Source organism: Temnothorax curvispinosus, unplaced genomic scaffold (genome assembly GCF_003070985.1).
Source record: "Temnothorax curvispinosus isolate PA1 unplaced genomic scaffold, ASM307098v1 QBEX01009552.1, whole genome shotgun sequence".
NCBI classification, from domain to species: Eukaryota; Metazoa; Arthropoda; class Insecta; order Hymenoptera; family Formicidae; genus Temnothorax; species Temnothorax curvispinosus.
The window spans coordinates 284,762-305,868 of record NW_020219332.1 but is presented as its reverse complement, the minus strand read 5'-3'; the positions used below and the strand labels follow the sequence as shown (position 1 = coordinate 305,868).

At 40.9% G+C, this 21,107-nt stretch overlaps 1 protein-coding gene across 1 annotated transcript; it reads left to right on the top strand.

The window, feature by feature from the left end:
- The first annotated feature begins 9,089 nt into the window (after positions 1-9,089).
- On the top strand, positions 9,090-20,883 carry LOC112459141. Its single transcript, XM_025023123.1, has 10 exons — positions 9,090-9,101; positions 16,443-16,558; positions 16,695-16,802; positions 17,666-18,070; positions 18,249-18,503; positions 18,582-18,706; positions 18,779-18,937; positions 19,079-19,348; positions 19,588-19,839; positions 20,105-20,883. The coding sequence occupies exons 2-10, from the start codon at positions 16,450-16,452 to the stop codon at positions 20,441-20,443; spliced, it is 2,022 nt and encodes a 673-aa protein (XP_024878891.1). The 5' UTR covers positions 9,090-9,101; positions 16,443-16,449; the 3' UTR covers positions 20,444-20,883.
- Positions 20,884-21,107: the final 224 nt, after the last annotated feature.

The window sequence follows — 21,107 nt, the reverse complement described above, 5'->3', positions numbered from 1 at the left end:
TATCATATTGACTTAATGCACAATGTACGGCCGGTCGAAAAAATTGACGTTCAAAAATAAAATTAAATCCTTTCACCTGAAACGACGGAAACGTCGCTTTGAAAAGAGAATCTATCTAGCGACGAGTCGCCCTCGCGTTTTCTTTTCGGATGATTCCTGCTGAAAGGCTCGGGAGTTCTTTCAGGGCAAATCACCGACACAGTCACGCTATTGTCCGAGACGTCAGTGTTAGATACTATCACATCAGTGCCTATTGGTTTCTCTGGTTCACAGTCTATCACACCCGATGACCTTGGTTCTTCGCAAACCTTGCTCGAGAATCTCTTACTCTGCGAAATTTCCGAGCCGGATCGATTTTTTCCAAATGAATCTAAATCTAAAAGTTATAAGCCGTTAGATGGTCTGTTCTTCTTTTCGACATCCACAGCTTTTTCTATTTTTCTTATATAATGTATTTTCTCAAATTTTATTTTTTCGAAAAATATACAATTCAATGAGAACGATTGTAAATTTCAAATTTCCTAACGACATCGTTTTGCATATGATGTAGATCGAACAAATAAAAATGTCATATATATGTATCGATCGGATAAAGTCGTAAAACGACGGACGACTGCTGGAGAGGTACCCCTTTAATAGCGCGGTTGGTAGCCACGAGGGTCTGAAAGGTCCCCGTGGAGAAAGTCATGACACTCTTTTGATACACTTACGATAAACGAGTAGAATAATAAAAAGAATAAAGAACTCGGCCGCATTATTGAGTCTCGATAAAAGCCGACCGCGGTCTCGAAACGATTGAGCGAATCTAAAGGGGAAGCTTATTGACTCACGAGTACCTGACAAGTTTAAAGAAGCACGAAATATTCTTTAGAACGACGATAAGCGTGGCGGAGCCGTAATAAGGATAAGGAACGTAATAAAACTTAAGGCTTCTTAAAAACGGCCGAGTATTACCGTGGAAGTGGCTTATCGTCACGAGACACACGCTAAGAAATTGAAAAGTTTAGATATTTTTTCGGAATGTCTTCCATAAAAAAAAAACGATGACATTAATGTTAGAGCAGAGTAAAAATCATCATCCCTTTTATGACACATGAACTGTCCATGTAATATGATTTAGTGCTGATAAAAAAAATACTTCCGACGTTCGCGGTTATAATATCACTTTACTTATCATAATTCAGACAATGCATTTTCCGATAGCACCGTGTTAGACCGCCCTAATATGCGAAAGTGAATAATTACAGGACGGAAGAGATCATTAGACAGATTAGATGCGTTATTGTCGCGAGGGACCTTTAAAAACGGAGACATTCTCTTAAAGGGGCACAAGATAAGCGAGGAACGTACCGATCGGCGTGGCACTTAATTTCCGGAAGAACGTTTTATTATCCCCATATATCTCACACTGACGACATCCTGGCTCGTCGATGTTCCGTAGCGATGCGTCGAGGCGAGGGGGAACGCAAGGAGCGGTTAGTTCTTTGGCGGTCTTCGTTATTTCGAGATTACCACGCTTTTCGAGAGCTTCCGGATGCGACGCTTCCTCCATCGCGTCTTTCGAAATCGCGCTCGAGTGCTTCTTTACGCCCTGTACAATTTTGCACGAATCGATTTACGAGGAAACGGTGAACTTGTGGTAAGATAACAGCATGATAGAAAACATGAGGAGGAAGATGTAAATGAAGCTTCGAATAACTTTTGGCAAACGTTCAAACATTCTGGCATGAGCATGCCAGCTTGTAACCGTGATTTCAGTACAATATCGCTTTTAAATAAAAATAATTTAAGCGGAAACGATCATCGGACGAAAGTTATCATTCTTTCGCGACATTTAAAGGACCGTTCGATAATATGTCGTACGTCTAACTTATTATCTCACAAATTTATTCTCATCCGTTTCCGGGCGCTTGAGAAATGAGAAATTGAGAGATCTCGAGAGAAAGGGAAAGAGCTCCGATAAGCGAGACAGCCAGACAGCCGAAGACGAGTCCGGAGCCCGAGGGGCCAAGAGGGGAAAAAAAGAAGAGCGTCGTTTAGCGGGCAAATTTCAGGTCGCCCATCGATGCTAATTTCATGGACGAGCGAGAAATCTCCGTGACGGACATATACGGATGTGCCACGCGCGATTTACCGCCTGGGCTCTCCTGCCGTGGTACTTGTAGTTCTGCCAGTACTTCTTCAGCTGCGCCGACGTCTTGCCGATGAAGCCCGCCTGATAGAAGTCCCGCTCGATCGCGCGCCAGATCTCCCGGCGATCAAACACCGACGCGTTCTTGTCGTCCAGCAGTGGCGCGTACTGGCTCATTACGTTCAACAGATGCAGACGTTCGTCCTTGCTGAACTGTTTCCTCCTACGACCGTTGTCCTCTTCCTCCCTCTCCTCCTCCGACAAACGGCACGGCCGCATTCTTGCGAAATCCGCGATCGGCGATACCCCGTCTTTGCCCGGCTGAACTTTCGCACGAATTTTTGCGAACCTCTTCGCGACGCTTCTTCCGCGATCCCCGGAGGACTCGCGACTCTCGCGAGTCGCGGTCGCGCAGTCGTCGACCCTAATCTCGGCTTTTGTTTCGACATGCAAAACATGCTATCTGCGATGCGCAGATTTTTTTTCCCCATTGCGACGTGCTCGTATCGGCCGTGTATATGGATGACCGTTTGAAACGCCGCTTGACCCCGCGACGATGGATGGAAGAAGGGAGAGAGCCCCGGCGGCGTTTTATCGATGGTCATATGCATCTCCTTCCTTGCGCAATCCCTTCTCGGGATCGTATTTTTACGTTGCGCTCAAATGAAATAATAAGTAGCAACAATTGTAATGATCGTGCCCGCGGGTATTATATAGGCAGGCTATTCATCTCTTCCTCACTTCTTCGTGCTGTACTTATATCCGTATACCTCCGATATTACAGGAGCGTATCGCTGCTATTGTAATTGTATGCCCACAGGACACTAACTTTCTATCGTCCGAACGCGTCTCCAAACGTGATGACTACATCGACGTATCGTTATTTGCGTAATGTTTGCCGTCCTCGGCTTCCTGAAGAGATCTCCCCGTCGCTGCTACGGGCAAGTAGGAGTTAACGCAATTTACGACAGTTCGGGAAGCAGTTTCGAAAAAAGAGGAGAGAAAAAAAACAGAAAAAGGTTCAGTCAGCTTTGTTTGCACGGGAGAGAAACGGGCATGTAAAACAAATGCAATGAGCGTTCTTTGTCCGTCATTTAAAACGAGAACGATAATTTCTGAGACAATCCTGGGGGGATGTGACGAATCGATCGTCGACATTTCTCGCGGATTTCTTACGTTTACTTTACTCTCGCTTCCTTCTCTTCTTTTTTACGCCATGTTCCTTTGTACGCTATGATCGTAATATCTGTATTCTGTAACCTAGCATCATCCGGTATTCTAAAAGAGCGTCACGAGAAAGTGACAGCGCTCTTTGTGTGCGGCGGTAGTAAGGTCGTAAAGCGTGCGCGGGCTCGCAACCGTCACGACGAGCGGTTCAACAATATATCTGCTGATTAATTACACATTTTCTCCGCGGTCCACCGCCGGCCGGGACTTTGCATAATCTCGGCGAACGACAGGTGGTAACCCAGAAAGCGAATCGATGGACGGATCGGATCCGTTCACGCTTCAGGAACTTCAAAGAAGCCTGCTCGAAAATTCGTCTTTAGAGTCTCTTAGCGCCTCATTCTTTTCCGAGCGAGATTCTCGCCCCCGTGAAATCGAGATATTCTCGTCTCCGTGTGAACCGTATTGCGCAGACCGGAATAATTGGCGCGCGCGAACAATTGCGAGAGAGAGAGAGAGAGAGAGAGAGAGAGAGAGGGAGAGAGAGACGGCTTGGATATCGGTATTGCGAAATCGCAATCAAACGGATGCCCGAGAATGTGTATGAGATTAACGCACCGAGAAAGTGCGAGGATGTTACAAAGCTCCGTGGTAAACTGACTGCGCCGCGCGAGAGTTTGTATTATATACATATCGCGAAATGACGCGAATAAAGCGCCTCGTTGCGAAATTGCGCGTTTTAACATCGCGAAAAATGTAACTCGCATCGATTTTCAGACAATAAGAACAGCGTCGCAGCACCGCGGAACTTTACGACTTCGTCCTGCTTGCTTGATACGGGTAGTTTCAATCCCGCGCTAATCCCGTTACCGGTTAAAACCCCCTGGATTTTTCTCGTAAATCTTACGGTCTCTATATTCGCACGAGAATAAAAAATCTAAGCGTAAGAACGAGACGTACGAGATTTTTCAAGCGTTGCGGGAAGGCCGCGATTTTAAACGATACAGGAATTTTGCGATTTAAATTAAAGTCATAAATCCACTTTGCTTTATACGCGGAGCGCATGTTACGAAAATAGCATACTGAACATTAATATTGCATTTATCAAAAACATAAAGTTTGACGATTTTTGTTGAATAACATCAATAAATATCCGACAAAATAAATCTTACAGAAAAATAAAGTTTAATAAATAACAGGATTTAATAATATGGCGAATAAGATTTCATAAAAATTCCTCGATCGTTCAGAAGTTGACAAACTGACACGAAACGGTAATCCTAAGCGGCGATGAAAGAAATCAGTAAGTGATAAATGAAACTCGGATGAACTGATTAACCTCGCAAAACGATCGATAGAGTTATTTCCATGAAGTAATTACCAGATTTCCGTCGCTGAAAAGTGACAAAAGCCGTCCCGTGGATTTTCGTCGCGAATTAATTCGCGTATCATCCTTCATCGTGATTAGATAGCAGCCCAGCGAAATTTAACCTACGGGACACGCCGACTAATTCTGAATGAAGACCGCGAATGCGCGATCGCGTTCACACAGCAGGAGGCCGCTCCCGAATATCGCGAAGCGAACAATGAGAAATATGATTTCATTAATAACCCACATACGAACGCGTATTTGCGTCTGCAAATATCGCGTCTGGCAAGCTAACCGACGAGCGGAATTACCGCAATGCGATAACGGCACGCTCTCCAATTGTATTCACTTACAACATAGTACAAACGTGCAAAGTACATGATTAGTTTAAATAAATAGAATTCAATGAGATAGAATATATCGCGGAGATAGAAGCGCTTTCTTCTCTTATCTACTCATCAGTCGGTTGGAGAGCATTTCGCGCGTTTGCAGGTAGCCAGAAATAATTTTCGCGCTTAGTACATTCCAGCGTTCCATATTTGCTCCGGCCCGTGCCGGATGTCGGAAAATTAGACCGGAAGCGATCGGATATTAAGTGCTTGTTAGAACTTGATGATTATCTTGAAACTTGTCCGGAGTGCCGCCGCGCAATTGATAGCAGTTTAGGCACGGCAGCGTCGGTAATTAATAATCTCGGGCAAGGATCGAGAAACGGAGGCGCGCAAGCGAGATCCAATCTCGCCGGCGGCGAGAGTTCGGCTGTGACAGGGACACCGTGTGCATGCAGGGCCCTGTGACGAACGTGATGCGACGTGATTGATGACAAGTGGTTATCACGCGGTGCCGATATGACGCCGCGCGACCGTCGTGCGTTTCGACACGCACCGCGGGACATACGGCGATCCAACCGGATTGTGTAAACGTCCCGGCTGTGTAATGGGCAAGCTAATGCTTTTATCTTACAATTCCGCGCGCACTTTGGTGTGTGAGAACCGTACGTGAGAACCGTAAAATCCGCATGTGCGGCGGAGGCGATCGCGATCGCAGACACGGAATAGCGCGGAAAGCGACGGTCCTGAACCGATTCCGTTCGATCGATCCGTATTTCTGCGACTCTGCATGTATAAAATATAAATATATACTCTGCAAGATGATCCTAATGTTATTATTGTAAATTAATAATAATTGTTATTGTCTCGATCTCGAATAAACATTCTGTACATCTGGGTGTCACGTAATAAATATTGTACATTACAAATTATAATAAATTGAATTTGTTTGCCATGTCGTGTTATTGATCTGTGCGGTTCGCCACAATTTAATGCTAAATGCACCTGTTTAATATCCGTGTCACGAACAACAGTAAACCTTATATAAGGAAAATATATGTATTTATGTATTACAGAAAAAATATCTTTTTCCAACTTTTTTTTAAATTTTGTTATAATTAATTGGCAAATGACATATGCATTTTTTGCATTTACTTTTATAAATCACATAAAAAGCAAGATTCAATATAATATATATTTCAAACATATTTCCAGACATTTAGCTACATATATAATACATGTATATATACATTTTTCCCATATAAATCTTTTTTATATATTTTCTATACTAGATTTTATTATCTCCTATTACGTATATACGTAAGACGCATATTTCTTTCCTTCATGCCATCTTTAAATCGTACATTTAAGGTATAATAGCGCGCGAGCCTCACCGACAATTTTTTCTCCGCAGTTCTGCGTGTATGGAGGTAATTGGTGCCAGGGCACGTGATGGTTTTATTATTTGACGTAACGGGGATGCTTGGGAGAGTTATGGTAATGAGGTATAATTATATAGGCACCGGTAATTCGTCGATTATACGATAACGGATACTGTTGCATCTTCAGACCAGCAGCGGGGAACTGTCTCGAAGGGGATAAAATATTGCTGAAATAAAAATATCATTATTCCGAAAAAACCTAACGTGTGTGCAATTTAATTTATCCATGCGTGTAACTTAATTTCCAAACAGAACGCCGCGGCCTTGCATTCGTTGCGCGGCAGGAGAATGAAGCTCATGAAGCGTGAACCCGCAAGTAACCCTAGATTATCTCGTTAAATTTATTGAGCGCGCCGGTTGAAACGACGCGACGACGGGGGTTACGAGCCCGATGCGAATTCCGGAAAACGCATGCAGCGGCCGCGATTCCAGACGCGCCAATAAGTACGAAACGTTCCCTCTCGTACGTCCAGTTCCTGGCGGCGATGCGCGTTGCCCAACCGCTAATCACACCGCAGGCCACGGAGAAAATTCTAAACCACGCCGTAAACTTTTTCCCGAACCCGACGTAACAGTGCGCGAACTTTAGTAACGCGCGCACGCGTTTCTCGCGCAAAACCGTCGTGACGTATCGATATAAAGCCGCGACGGTTGAGAAGGTTTGCAGCGCGCCAAGCGCAGCATCCGATCAACGCACTTTGTCACATTTCGCGAAATTGTTGCATATACGCATGCGGTGGAGACCAAATGATATTCATCTCCGAAATGCTCTCGCGAAATGCGCCGAAGCGCTAATGACAACTAACGACGTATGATGGGCAGTTGCAGCACACAGATGCAGCGATGCACTCACGGTCGCGTTCATCACCCTTGCAAGCGCGATCGGAGGTATTCGCGTGGAAACGCGTTGAATATTTAACGCGACATGATAGCGTGATACCGTGATATTCGGCTGTTAAATTTTTCACGGCACCAGAGAGGCGATTTTTTTCGCCACTGCATAATAAAATAAACTTGACAAAATTTAATCGGCAGCTAACGCGCAAAAATACTTTGTCCGACATCGAAATTGGCATGGCTATAAATATATTTTCGTCTGTATTGTTCCTCTGCATCGGCTTTCTCTTTTATAAAGCCTCTATTCTCTCCTGGTTAAAGGTCAATAAAACTTTAAAATTTGTCACGGTTCTAATCTCCATCAATCCCATACATGGGATGTAAACGTGATTCGCAAATGACACAGGGCCGATTCTCGTAATATCACTTAACGTTAACTCAATCAATCTGTAATCCTACGTCGTTTTATAACTCGATCTCTGGAGAAAGCCAGAAAAAGAAATACTAAAAGCTATGTTAACACATATTATTTTAGTCAACTTTAACATATTTTAATATTATATTAAGCAAAGGAAAAGTAACAATAAATTAAAATTGATTACATTATACTAAATCGTTCAAAATTCTCACGCGTTTTGTTTGGCATGTATCAAAAGAATCTTAGAATGACGTTCATCGTATCAAGCGCATAAGGTGTACAGTTCATTCTTTATTACCTCATTAATTCAAATAACACGGCTGCTATGTGATTACCATAGAATATACCATAGAAAAAGTTTCAAGGCACAATTGCGTAAGAATCGTTATATGATCCATCTGCCGTGTGAATCATAAATGAATTCAGGACGAACGAATTAGGTCTCGTCTGGAAAATTCATTTTCTCCGCAGCAAGAGAAGGCATATCATATTTCACTCGCGCGAAAATATAGGTTCGCTAAATTAGAGATTATGGGTACCCGGAAGAGATCGCGACTCCGTCTTGTCTCCTTGTAAGGGTGACGAATATCCTGGACATAGAAATTCATATATTATCGTCATTATTCCCGAACGTGACTGGTAAAGCGGACTTTCCTCAACACAAATCTCATGAAATGATGTTGGACCGCCGATAATACCGGGCAGATAAATCACTTAACAGTTGTTCATCGATTTTCGTTTATTTCGTGGAGCACTCAAACACTTTTGGAAGATGTGGAATACGCGGAACTATTTTTATACGGAAGGGAATATTCTTGGCCTTTTATTGATTCCCCAAATTACATTTACCTCGCGATGAAAAGTTTTAATATTATTATCTTGAACGGATTAAACTATAAATGAATTAAGTACTGATATACTCTCTTATCTTATCTTTATCTTTTTCATCCCCTTTAGAATGTCTGGTTTACTGTTAAAAACTAACTTCTTTATCGTTATAAAATTGAAATATTTTTACATATTTTTGTCATCATAGCAATATAGATAGAAAAATCATTTTTGTGACTAATTTAATGATTGAAATGGGTAGTTCCGCTTAAATTTTGGCGGAACTTCAAACATGAAATAATTTTGCCTAATGCAATTTCGTCAACAGGTATTTTTTTCATCTCACTGATGATAAAATTACAGCAGACACGGTAAGAGAGATGGCACGCTCTTTCTACAGAGTCTACCTAGGTAAGGGGGTACAATACCTATATAAAGCTTGAATGAAGATGCTCCCAGCTATTCACTCTCACCTTTCTCATAAGCGCGCGCACAACGCAAATCTTCCGGCCGAATCGTGAAGGAAGATCGACTTCAGCCTTGCGGCAATAATTTTCCACGGAAAGGATTTCACTTACAGGTGAGTCCTCAACATACTTATTAAAAATAACGCATACATACATATACACGTTGAAGAAAAAAACTCACACTAATTTATAAATTATTTTATACTCGGTGTTTAAAGAAATCTTGAACATTCCTGATTTATTACTCTTTTTCGTAAACACAACACATTTATCGTATTTTTAGAGTATATTAGTTGCTTTCCATTTACATCAAAACTCAGATAATCCTCACTTGTGATGTCATTCTGTCTTTATTATTCATTAATTGCCAAAAAGGATAGAACGACGTCACAAGTGAGAATTATCCGAGTTTTGATGTAAATGGAAAGCACCTATTGTCAAATTATTTTCATGTTCATAATATGTTAAAATATAAGTCAAAGCGTATTTGTTAACTTTACAGCAGACAGCATTATAAATGTTAAGTAATAAACCGAGATGTTTGCGAGTCATTCCGTGTTTCTTATCCAACAAATCTGACACTAATATTAACAGTATCTTTCATAAGCGGTGCTCGCACGCTTGCACTTTTAAAGATTATTCGTAGATTTCGTTAGGAGAGATCAAGATCTCTGACGTAAACGGATATTTTTTTAAATGAAATTGTTTATTCGTCGCGGCGGTACTTTCCTCGAACATATACGATGTCAAAGCCGCAAACTGCAGTTGAAGGAGAAAAGAGTAGCGAGTGTGAGAATCATTGTGCGAGAGTGAGAGTGAGAAATGATGATTGCTCGTTTTGGTCACCGCATCCTCGAAGAAAGTGAGTACACGTGTGAATATCTACGTATACATATACGTGCGAGCACGGCACGCACCGCACGATGATGGTGCAGAGACTCACTTGTTGCACGCATGTAGATACGCAAATGTCGTGGAGTTCCTCTCTTCTTGTTCCTCAAGCACCTTCGACAACAAACTGTCAAACGCATCGAATATGGGAAAGCAAACAGTAGAATCTTCACCTTTGGCTACAATGCCTACAATAAACACTTCTATTTTTTTTAAATATTCTAATCAAAGCGCTAAGTAATTTTAACGTAAAGTTAAACTTTGAAAATAAATTTACACAACAAATATCATTTCTCTTCTGAAAAAGATCACAAAACATCGCGACATAAAAAACTACGGATAATGACAAATATTCGAATATTCACTTATTAGCTACTGTATCTTTTTACGAAGACCTCGAAACCACCGGAAATAATATTGAAGTTCAAAAGCAAGCGTATTTTATTTTCCATTCGCTACGTGGGAACAAGATAAAATCATATCGCTCGTTCGTACAATAGTAAAAGTTATTTCGCATGTCTTCCGCACAAGCTGACTTCGCGCGGAGATACGGAAGAAAAAAATGATTATTGAAGTTTTCGTTTGCACACGCCTCGTGACATTTATCTTCGCGGATTAGACGTTACGAAACGCAGGAACGGAGGAACAAGAAGAGTTTGCGACATGCTTAGGCTCTATCGTATCTGAATAAAAATATAAACGCAGTGATGCAAGAATGACGAGGTTTTAACCTCTCCAGTATCAAGAGTTATGTCATTATTACTTGTATCAATATAGTAATTATTAATAATAGTTGAAATTGACGCCATTTTTCAGTACATGATGTTCATAATTATGGAATTTGTAATCAAGATTACTACGTCTAAGAAGAAAGAAATTCATCCGACAGTTTATCTCCGTGTTAAGTAACACGATTCGGGAACATAATGGAGTACAAAGAATTGTGAAATACGAGCTATATAAATTCTATAATAAAATTCTTGATGTCGTACGGAATTGATTCGAGAGAGAAATAATAAATAATGACGAAGATATTTCCCAATGCGTTTTCTAATGTGACGTGCACCGTATGGTATCTAATTTAATATTCTAACTACAATTCAACAGATCGCGATGTTACAGAGAAATAAGTTCATCCCTGAAAGAAAATAATTTCGTTTTCATAGAAATCGATGACCTACTTCAAAAATACAACTGCCAACAAAAGATTTTTGACCTAAATGCATCATTTAAATTAAAAGAAGAGCTTTGTGGAGTCCTAATTTACATGTCATCAAAATATATCATTAATTATTTTATTACAAAATAATACAGATATCAATTTTATAGATATTTTAAGATTTCTTTTTTTTTAAGCAAGAAATTTGAAAATGTTTTCTACAGAGTGAATCGTCAAAATCATCTCGCAATGTTCATAGCATCGTAATTTTGTATCGACATCTTTACGGTATTGACATCCTTTCGCTAGTCACGGTACTTAAAATGCGTTTTCTACAGCACTAGATAATAATAAAGACACGTGTGTGAAGAGCTTGACAAAAAAAGGAGAAAAGAAGGGGACCGCACGGGGAGATGGTAGAGAGAGAAAGAAGGAGAAAGAGATGATTAAACCGTGCTCGTATGTGCGCAAAGAATATATTAAATGTCAATGAACGGGCTTGAAAAACGCGCATGCCTCATCCCAGGAATTTAACACTAAAGTTCACGCTTTCCCAGCCAAGCGCGTACCCAGGGGGCACGTTTTTGCGGTCACTTAAAAAATCGCGATTATATCGTAACAACAAATTATCGCCCGGCGCAGAATCCGCAGCCGAATCTTTGACGGACGATCGTAAACTTTTTTCTCTAGGACGGCTATTCCTCTTCGAAACGCGAGAGACCGAAAGAGGCTGATAGTGCGTAAATCATTCGGCGAAAGAAAATGTGAAAAACGACGGGGGAAAAACGGTGAAAATGTAAGATTCGTCGGTTAACACGGCCAAGGAGTTCCACTCGCGTGACTCTTGCCGTCGCCGAATGTGGCCGTCCGAACGAAAACCCATTTTTTTCTGACTATCGCGCATTATACGGAGTTACGTATTTGGAATTGTCGACTGCTGACATTGTACGGTAGAAATCACGCGCGGACGTCGGTGATTTTTCACGTCGGTCGACACGGTCGGTTTCAGCGGCAGGCGGCATTCGCGCGTATGTACGCCGATGTGTATAAGGAAATCGATGTCCCCGTAACCCAGACCTATTGGACGTAACAGTTTTCACTGCGCGAGATCTGAGTCCGGCCACAAACCGCTTGCCTGTACACTTAAATCGTTTCGTCATTAGCCATTCGTGCCATTAACGTCTAGCATCCGAACAGTTCCCCGCTTGATATCGAATTTAATTTAACATGCTACGAATAATTTCGCGCTCGCCGTCGTTGAAATATTGCGCGTTTCACGGAAAGACGCATCGCCATAGCTTCATCTACCACCTGCTGTTAATACAGTACCGTTGGATAATATCAACTTCATTATATCGTGTATATATACGTATATAATATAAAGAATATTTAATTAAAAATCAAATGTGATTTTTGAAGCGAGTTTTAAAATTGATATGTCGCGAGTAGAAGTAGGTCAGATAATAATTTTTCAAAAACATTGTGGAAATAATTATTACTAATATATTAGATTATATTAGACTATACTAATATATTGGAACTTTAATATAAAGAAAATTTCGTTTTATATCATAACAAAATTTAATTTCGTATTCATCTGTTGTGTATGCAACAACCACACAATGTGAATTATAGTGAATAATGTAATATTAATTATCTCCAAGTATAAAGCTACATAAAAAAATTTTAACATCCTATGTTATATTGGACTTTTATATATTAATAGTATTCGTTCGATTCCGGTTATAATCCCTGCCGATAACTAAGCAGTCTACACACATTAAATTTAAAATCAAAATAACTTCGGGTAGCTCAGTTCCACGGCGCGAGACACGGTCCCGCTCGTTACGAAATCTCCATAATAAACGAGTGCTGTCCCGCCTCGTTATTAAAATGCCGACATCGGCAACGAAGCGGCCGGCGATGTGGCGAGACGAAAACCGCAGCATCTCAAGTGCATGCTACACTTGCCTAATCGCGCGACCGCAAACAACAACGTTACGGCCGGACCGCCTGCGCAAAGCTACACGAATTTCGCACGACAATTGCACGATGCGGAGACGCAGACATCAAGGCGGCTGTGTTTCTTTGAGGCACAAATTATGATATCCCAATACGTCGACGGTGTCGGTGAGAATTTCGAAAGAATGCGCCTTCCCCACGCAGCGCCAAAAGAGAGCGCGAGGTAGGGCGGGGTGTTAATTAACGCGTAATTAGTAGCGACGCGTTAATTTGATTTGCGACGTGACGGGGACCCCAACTAGATCGAGAATATCGTACCGGCGCGGCGCGGCGGTGTACACCACAGCGTGATATTGCGTTCGCCAAATTATAGAAACGAATGGAAAAACTGAAATTGGCGCATAAATCCTCCGCAACGCGCACGCGTCACGAAACCACAACAATCAACCGTTCGTCGCTCAGCAGTTTAATGATATCGACATAGGTATCAATTACATGTTGCGCGTGTAGCGATTACGTTGAATAGACGCAATTAACAAATGTAATTTTCTCAGACAAGTACGGCAATTGTCGATGAAAATTTACGTTCAACCTTAACCCTCAACTAGATGTGGAGTCTCTGATGGGACATCTACTTATTTTACTGTTTTTTTTTATAGAGAAACAAATAAAGTTAAATTTTGTGCAGAAAGAAACAAGTAGCAAACATAATGACTAATATATTATAATTTTTCTTTTTTTTTAATATAAAAGTATTAAAAGTAGAAATCTTCTTAAGATTTTACAATGTAATGTAATTTATTATTGTGTAATGTGTACATAGTTAAAGGTTAATTAACTTTGTCTTTTTTTTTATACTCGAGAATTCGAACTATCGCCACGAGATTAAATTCTTCTCACTGGAATCACATTTTTTAAATCGGATTATCTTAACGAGTTTATCTTGCCATCACAGTCTCCACGTGTGTATTCGTAATTTTTATTTGATTAAACCTAATTGGAATCTCTGACTTGTGCAATCGAGTCCAATCCCCTGCTATTATCACAACGAGAATTTCTTTCCCAGCATATACTTATTTTCGTAATGTGTCTATCGTGAGACTCGAGAAAAACTTCACATACACGGTTGCTACAAGGATTCTTCGGCTCAAAAGTTTGCGGAATGAGATAAAATCCGCGTGTCAAAAACGTATGATCGGAAGATCAAAGATTCAAAGAAGCAGAACTAATCAGAATTCCGCGGAGAAATGAATGTTTCTATCTAGCCAATCACGAATATGGAGCTAAAATAAATACTAGAAAATAAAAAATCTGCAACATTATCGATCAACTTAAATGAATAAATGTATAAGGGGAAAAACTCACTGATTTATCTAATTTATCGAACGATAGAGAGATTCCGCGATAAATCTCTCAATGCGTACGTATATGTTTCAACACGTGTAAAAGCAAGCATGCCTGCCGGTATCTGTACGGTCCTCTTAGCCGGCGCGTTGCGACTTTCACCTTTCACCTTGCTCAAGCACGATTCCACTGTTGACTTCTCGATCTTTTACCTCACCGATCCGACGCGGCATCGGCGCTCGGATGCATCAGATCGTACGAGTGCGGGTAGCAACCGAAGGCGGTCGCGTCACGATTCGGTTTCACTGGCGGATCCATGGCATAAAACTAAGGCGATGGAAAGCATCCGCGCGAGGATAGACGATGCTTTCCCGTGTCTCCCATTGGTACAGCATCGAATTAACCGAGAATGACCGTTGGATTTCAAGTTCGTGTAACGAGATAATGACACTCATTTAGGCGCACCTGAAGAAAAAGTTCTTTAACCGAGAAGTCGTGCGAAATCTGCATTTCGTAATGCGAACAAGTAATAATTATCTGTTAAGTCGTGCGGATGATTGAATATCACAATATGTGCACAATATCACGGCTGCAATTATATCGTATTTCAGTAATTATTTTCATACAAGGATTATTATCGCACGAATTGGAATTTATTTATTGTTTCTGTTATAATTGCGAGTTTGATTGAATTAAATATTAAAATGTTAATAACATCATAATCGTTAATACTGTCTATTTTATTCATACATCAAATTACGAATTTTATTTATGCATCGAGAGAGAGAAAGAGCGGTTCTGCTCAAATTTTAATTTGTAATAAATATTTTATTTGTTTCATAGGAGACCATATAAAAAAAACGCGATTGTTTACATGCGAACAAAACTCGTACATAAAACTGGATTACAATGTTCCCAAATGCTATAATATTAAGATCACCATGAAAGAATGCTGTGTTACCTACACAAAAGAAACATCCGGATGACCAAAAACACGAGATTAAGTGCTCGTGAACATGACCATAAATTATCCCAACTAGGTAATCTAGAATTATGAGACATGTGAGACAAGACGGCACGATTATGCCGCTTGTAATCCCGCCTGACGAAACACGCCGCTAACATACACGGCGCAGCACGTGAGAAGAAGCGAACAATAATGGAAACGACCCCAGCTCCAAATTAAAAGATATTCAGCGATCGCGATCCGAGATTAAGGAACGAGCGCCATTACTCGCACGCTAAATTTTCCGCTAAAGCTCTGTTGAAACAATTGCGGTTTCTTACTTTTTTCCCTACGGCGATTAATTTCGCCATGTTCTGGGACCTTGGAGATCATCCAGCCAGCTGCAACTTGGCGGCAGGACAATTATTCTGTACAGTCATCGCGTTGCCGAAATAATCCTTGCCGTTAATCCTTGCGAGAAGGATAAATTTCATTTCGCGTCCGCGATTCGGAACCTTGAGTATATTTCACCGGCAATTACGGTTCCAATTAGAAAACCACCGTAATATATCCTTCGGCGATGCTACTTTCGAAATTCGCGATGGATACGGTCGGGCTAACGTAGTCGCTCTTTGTGCAGCTCACGTGCTCCGGCACGCACGTGGAGACCTTGAAGAAACACCTAATGCGCGTCTAAACACGTAGATATAACGTGTAAACAGCGATTTTCATAACCGACAACGCAGTTTTTCACGTACGTCGTCCCAGAACACGGAAACCCAGACCTTGAGGAGAAATCACACACGCGTTCCTCTCTTCTCCCGTTCCTCTTCTCACAATAAGTCATCTCGCTCGCACGGTGACGTCAACTGTCAAAAGCTGCGATCATGGTCATAGATTTCATAATGATCACTTTCTACTTTCGACGGGGAGACCGCCGCATCTACGATTCATCATCCTTGGGTATATACCTTCGTATTCTCTCAGTTGCGAGTCAACGACGCTTGACCCTTCCCAGCATCGAAAGCGATTTCGCGCGGATCACGATTATTTCTATTGAAGCAATTCCGCCCGAAATCGAGAGTATTGACACAGCAACGTGAAGAAAGAACGCGAATCCTGCCATGTCATTAACTGAAATAAAATTTACAGGCCAAGGATGCGGCTCATCGCGGCGATTCTCGTCGTCGCTCTCTCGGATGCAGCGATGTGCGGCCAAGACTTCGGCGGTCACGCGCTCTTTGTGAGAACCGCGGACGCGGAGCCCGGTAAGAGAAAAAAATTGCGAGAGCATTCTACGAGTCCGCCTTAAGCGCGATCGTCAAAGGAGAAAGAGGAGAGCTAAAGTTGTTGTGGTGATAAATATGAATTTGATCACAAACGAACTGGTTTAACATTCATTAGCACGCTCGAGAGTCCAACGGGCTGCTGCCACGGTATCGCCGGCAGACATGATGGCACAAAATATCCTAGAGTGGATTCAAGGCATCTACCAGCAGGGCACACGTAAAAGTAGGTTTCCGAGTTTCGTCGTCGTCGTCGTCGACAGGAAACGGCGCGATGACGGAGCCGTCCCCGTCGGCGTACGCGCAAATTAACGAGTATTCTTTATTCTCATGAATCGAATTTAGCTGTCTAACTTTGCGCGCTGATTTATAGACAGTTCAGTGCCGCTGATGGTCAGAGATGGACGCTAGTACCACGGATATATATTGCGCAAAAGAAAGCTGCAACTATGCGCAGCCGATACCGCCGCACCGATTTAGACGCACAAAATTACTAATCCATAACTTGCCGCGCTACTAATCAATCATTTTAACGTGAAACCTAGACATCACGGAAGTAATGTTCGACGCTGGGATTGGCTTTAATGCACGCTTGTTCCGACCTGCAATATATCGTTTTCTCTTACGAACCACTATTAAATCAATGCACTCTTAATTAACTCCTTAGAACATGCACTTTTCTTTAGCTTCTTGTTTTTCATAATTAACATTCAAAAGAGACTAACGAATGCGTATAAACTAAAAGATGTTCACAGACTTCGGTTATTGATAGCTTCAATGAAAACTACTATAAGTATATATATATTTTTAATTTTTATGGCAATCGCTTTCCAATCCTATTTTATCAATTGTAAGCTTCAAACAGTATAATAATTATAATGTAGTTCTCTTAATTTATGTAATACCTTACTTATTTAGATTTTGTAAATGGTAAATAAATAATTAATTAAGTAGAAAGAAATCTATTGTGTGTCGTTTAAGAAGTTGGTTTCGCAGTCTTTTAGAATACTTTTCATTGATGCCATCGTTATGTTCATCGAAACTATTACAGTAGATTCTCACTCTCGACAAGCCCACGTATTTTTACAGTTCGCCAGCAATCAGATTCAAATGCGTACTTGCCGCCCTTCAGCACCCAACGACCGCCCGAAAAACCGCGACCCTTCCAGCCAGCTCCTCAACAAAACGATGTAACGGGTTACACTCCTCAACGGCCGTCGTCGGTCTACACTCCGCCGATTATCGGTTACTCATCCGGGCAACCTTCCACGCCATTTTCTACACCGAGACCAAGCCAACAACCCTCATCGACATACGTGCCGCAAGGCTTCAGAGGCTCCTCGTCCTACAGCCCTCGACCGAGTCAGCCCTCGTACACTAACGCGGGTTCGTCGGCCTTTCCGCCACTGAATCCCCCGGAAACGTCGTCCACTTACCTTCCGCCGCAGCCGCCGTCTTACCCGTCGACCAGTCCACGACCGCCTCCTTCCATCGGTAAGCCTCTCTTCTTTATAGATGGACGTACCGGTATAGAATTCACGCATTCAAATGTACAAGAATACTCTGGAAAAAAATTCTAAATATAGTATTAAGTAATGCAGCATCAAAAATGAACTTTGTACATCAAATAAACCGAAAGTTACCAGATTTATAGCATTTGGCTGTTCCTTAGGACCCTCAGGACCACCCCCGACAAGAGGCTATCCCAGTCCGACCGGGGGATCTACTTCGACGGGTGGATATTCAACTCCCGGAAGACCATCCCCTCCCTTTACTACACCAGGTGAAGTTGACGCAGGCACTAATGTAGGTACTCCAGGAGTTCCAGGAGGAGGTCCTGGAACTCCTGGAATTCCTGGAACTCCTGAAACTCCTGGAACTCCTGGAACTCCTGAAACTCCTGGAACTTCTGAAACTGAAACTGGAGGTATATATTTTTTAACTACAGTCAGTATAATATAAATACAAAACGCATGAGCAAATAATTTGCAATTTTATTTTCCAGAGACCGTTGATGACGATCTCAATCATCCCCCGCATATCCATAATCTTGACGTCGAATGCAGTAAGGACATGATGACAATCAATATCGAATTCAATCGAGCTTTCGACGGTGTTATTTATTCTAAGGTAAGTACCAAAACGCTTTCTAACACTAAAAATAATGACCGATAATAATGTTTCGATTTTATCCAATTTCAGGGATTTTATATGAACCCGGAATGTACCTACGTAAAACAAAATTCTGGCTCGACGATGTATTCTTTCACCGTGAATCTAGATACCTGCGGAACTCAGTTCATCAACGATTTCGAGGGTGAAGCTGGTCAAGCGTATTTGGAAAACGTCCTCGTATTACAAGTCGGTGTCGAACTAACTAAATTTACTAGCTTGACTTTCTATCTTATCTTCGGATTTTATTTATTAGATTTAACTCGCAAAAAAATTACGTGATTGAAGATAACTATTAGACTTTGAAATAAAAAATTCTTATTGCTAAAGAATGAACCGGGTATACAAGAAGTCTGGGATACAGTTCGAAGAGTACGATGCCTCTGGGAAGGGAACATCAATAAGGCCCTAACGGTGAATCTCTCAGTAGATATGTTGAACCAGGAGATCGTTACCTTTAGTGGCGATACTGCGACAGCTAAACTGGATATTCAAATCGGCAAAGGACCTTTCGCACCCGCAGCCGATGGACTCGTAAAGATCGGAGAAACAATGACCTTAGTAGTCTCCGTGGAGGGCGATCCTGGTTTCGATCTTCAGGTGCGCATTGAAAACTATCCCAAACGTATAATGATAATTTATATAATAGAATTACCTGTTCCAACAAAGAGAAAAATAAACATATATAATTAAATGTCACGAATACGCAAAGAATAATTGCAAGCTAATAATTATTCATCAACGTGTTCTAATTTTATTTTTAAGACAACAAAATTTCATCTAGATTTAATTGCAAATAAAAAATATAAATTAAGCAAACAGTTGTAATTATTTTTAAGGTACGCGACTGTTTGGCGCGAGACGAAGCCTCGACCAACATGCTGCAGCTCACCGACGAAAGAGGCTGCATTTTGAAACCGAAGCTGTTCGGTGCTTTCCAAAAGACTAAGGACACCGGCAATACAGGCGCTTCTATTATCGGTTATGCGTTCTTCCAAGCCTTTAAATTCCCCGATGTTATGGATTTGTACATCGAATGCAACATCGAGCTATGTAAAACTAATTGCGAACCTTGTCCGGAAGCAAATCAAGTAAGACACAAAAATGAATTCAAATATGTTATATGTTGTATTCGTTAAATTGTCTGTCTCCTGTCTCTTCCGCTGAAATCAATAAATAGCATTTGCATGACATACTCTAAAATCACCCATTTCGTATAACAGTTCAAAACATTTTTTCATACAAAATTTCATAAAACATTTTTAATAATTGCTTATTTTATGCAATAAATCATATTAAAAAAATTTTCATTTTTCTATACAGTTTATGTATTATATTTAAAACAATTTGTTTTAGCAAATCGAGCCAGGAAGACGTCGTCGATCGGTAACATATGCACCACCTTCGAGCAACTGGACGAATTCGGTTCTGTTATCAGATCCGGTTCGTGTTGGGCGGCGTTTCAAAGTAATCATGTTAGATGACTTGAGCACAGCGTCCAGTCAGGTCCTAGATAGTATGGAGGAAACGGCTGTTGAAACGATGATAAAAGCGAAAGAGGTCTGCATGAGTAACAGTGGATTTTACACGACCTTCTTCCTTATGTTGAGCACAATCTTCGTCGCGACTATAAGCGCGGTTGTATTATATGTTAAATTGCAACGAATTCGCAGACCGAAATTCGTGGATTCGTAGGATGGTATTATTGTTGTAATATCTTTATCGTAATAATACCAGAAAGTTTACGTAGGAAATGACGAGCGCGTGCCAGTAATCAAATAACTTAAAGTAAGAGGATTATCTTATCGCTTCGTAATCATTCAACCACAAAGAAATTGCTGAACATCGAAAGAAAACATCCTAAAATATTTAAAATAGCTGTTATTCAACAATTGCAAACAGCAGAAATTTTATTCAGCTTGTTGCTTTTAATATTTATAAATAGATTTTTATAAAACGTTATTTTCATTCAAACAGAAAACTTATTCTGCTCGATGGCAGAACAGAGAAGTAGCCATATTTTACTTATTAATTTATAAATATCTAACAAGCTACTCGTGCAGTCCTCGAATAACGAGAGTGCTCATTTTGTGTAATGCTTGAATACCGATGCGTGGTGGTATTTATTGCGATATTTTAATATCAGCATAATGTAAATCTTAAGTATTCGAAAATAAATTATGATATTTGTAAAAAAGAAATGGCTTTTTTCATTATCTTAAACGAACAATTACTGCTAAAGATATAATAAAAGTATGTGGATAAGGAATATCAGTATTGTTTTAAACTAAAGTCCCTCTAATCAAAGTCTAGCCATACGGTAGCAACTTTTAATTGGTTCGCCATTTCTTGGCAAAAG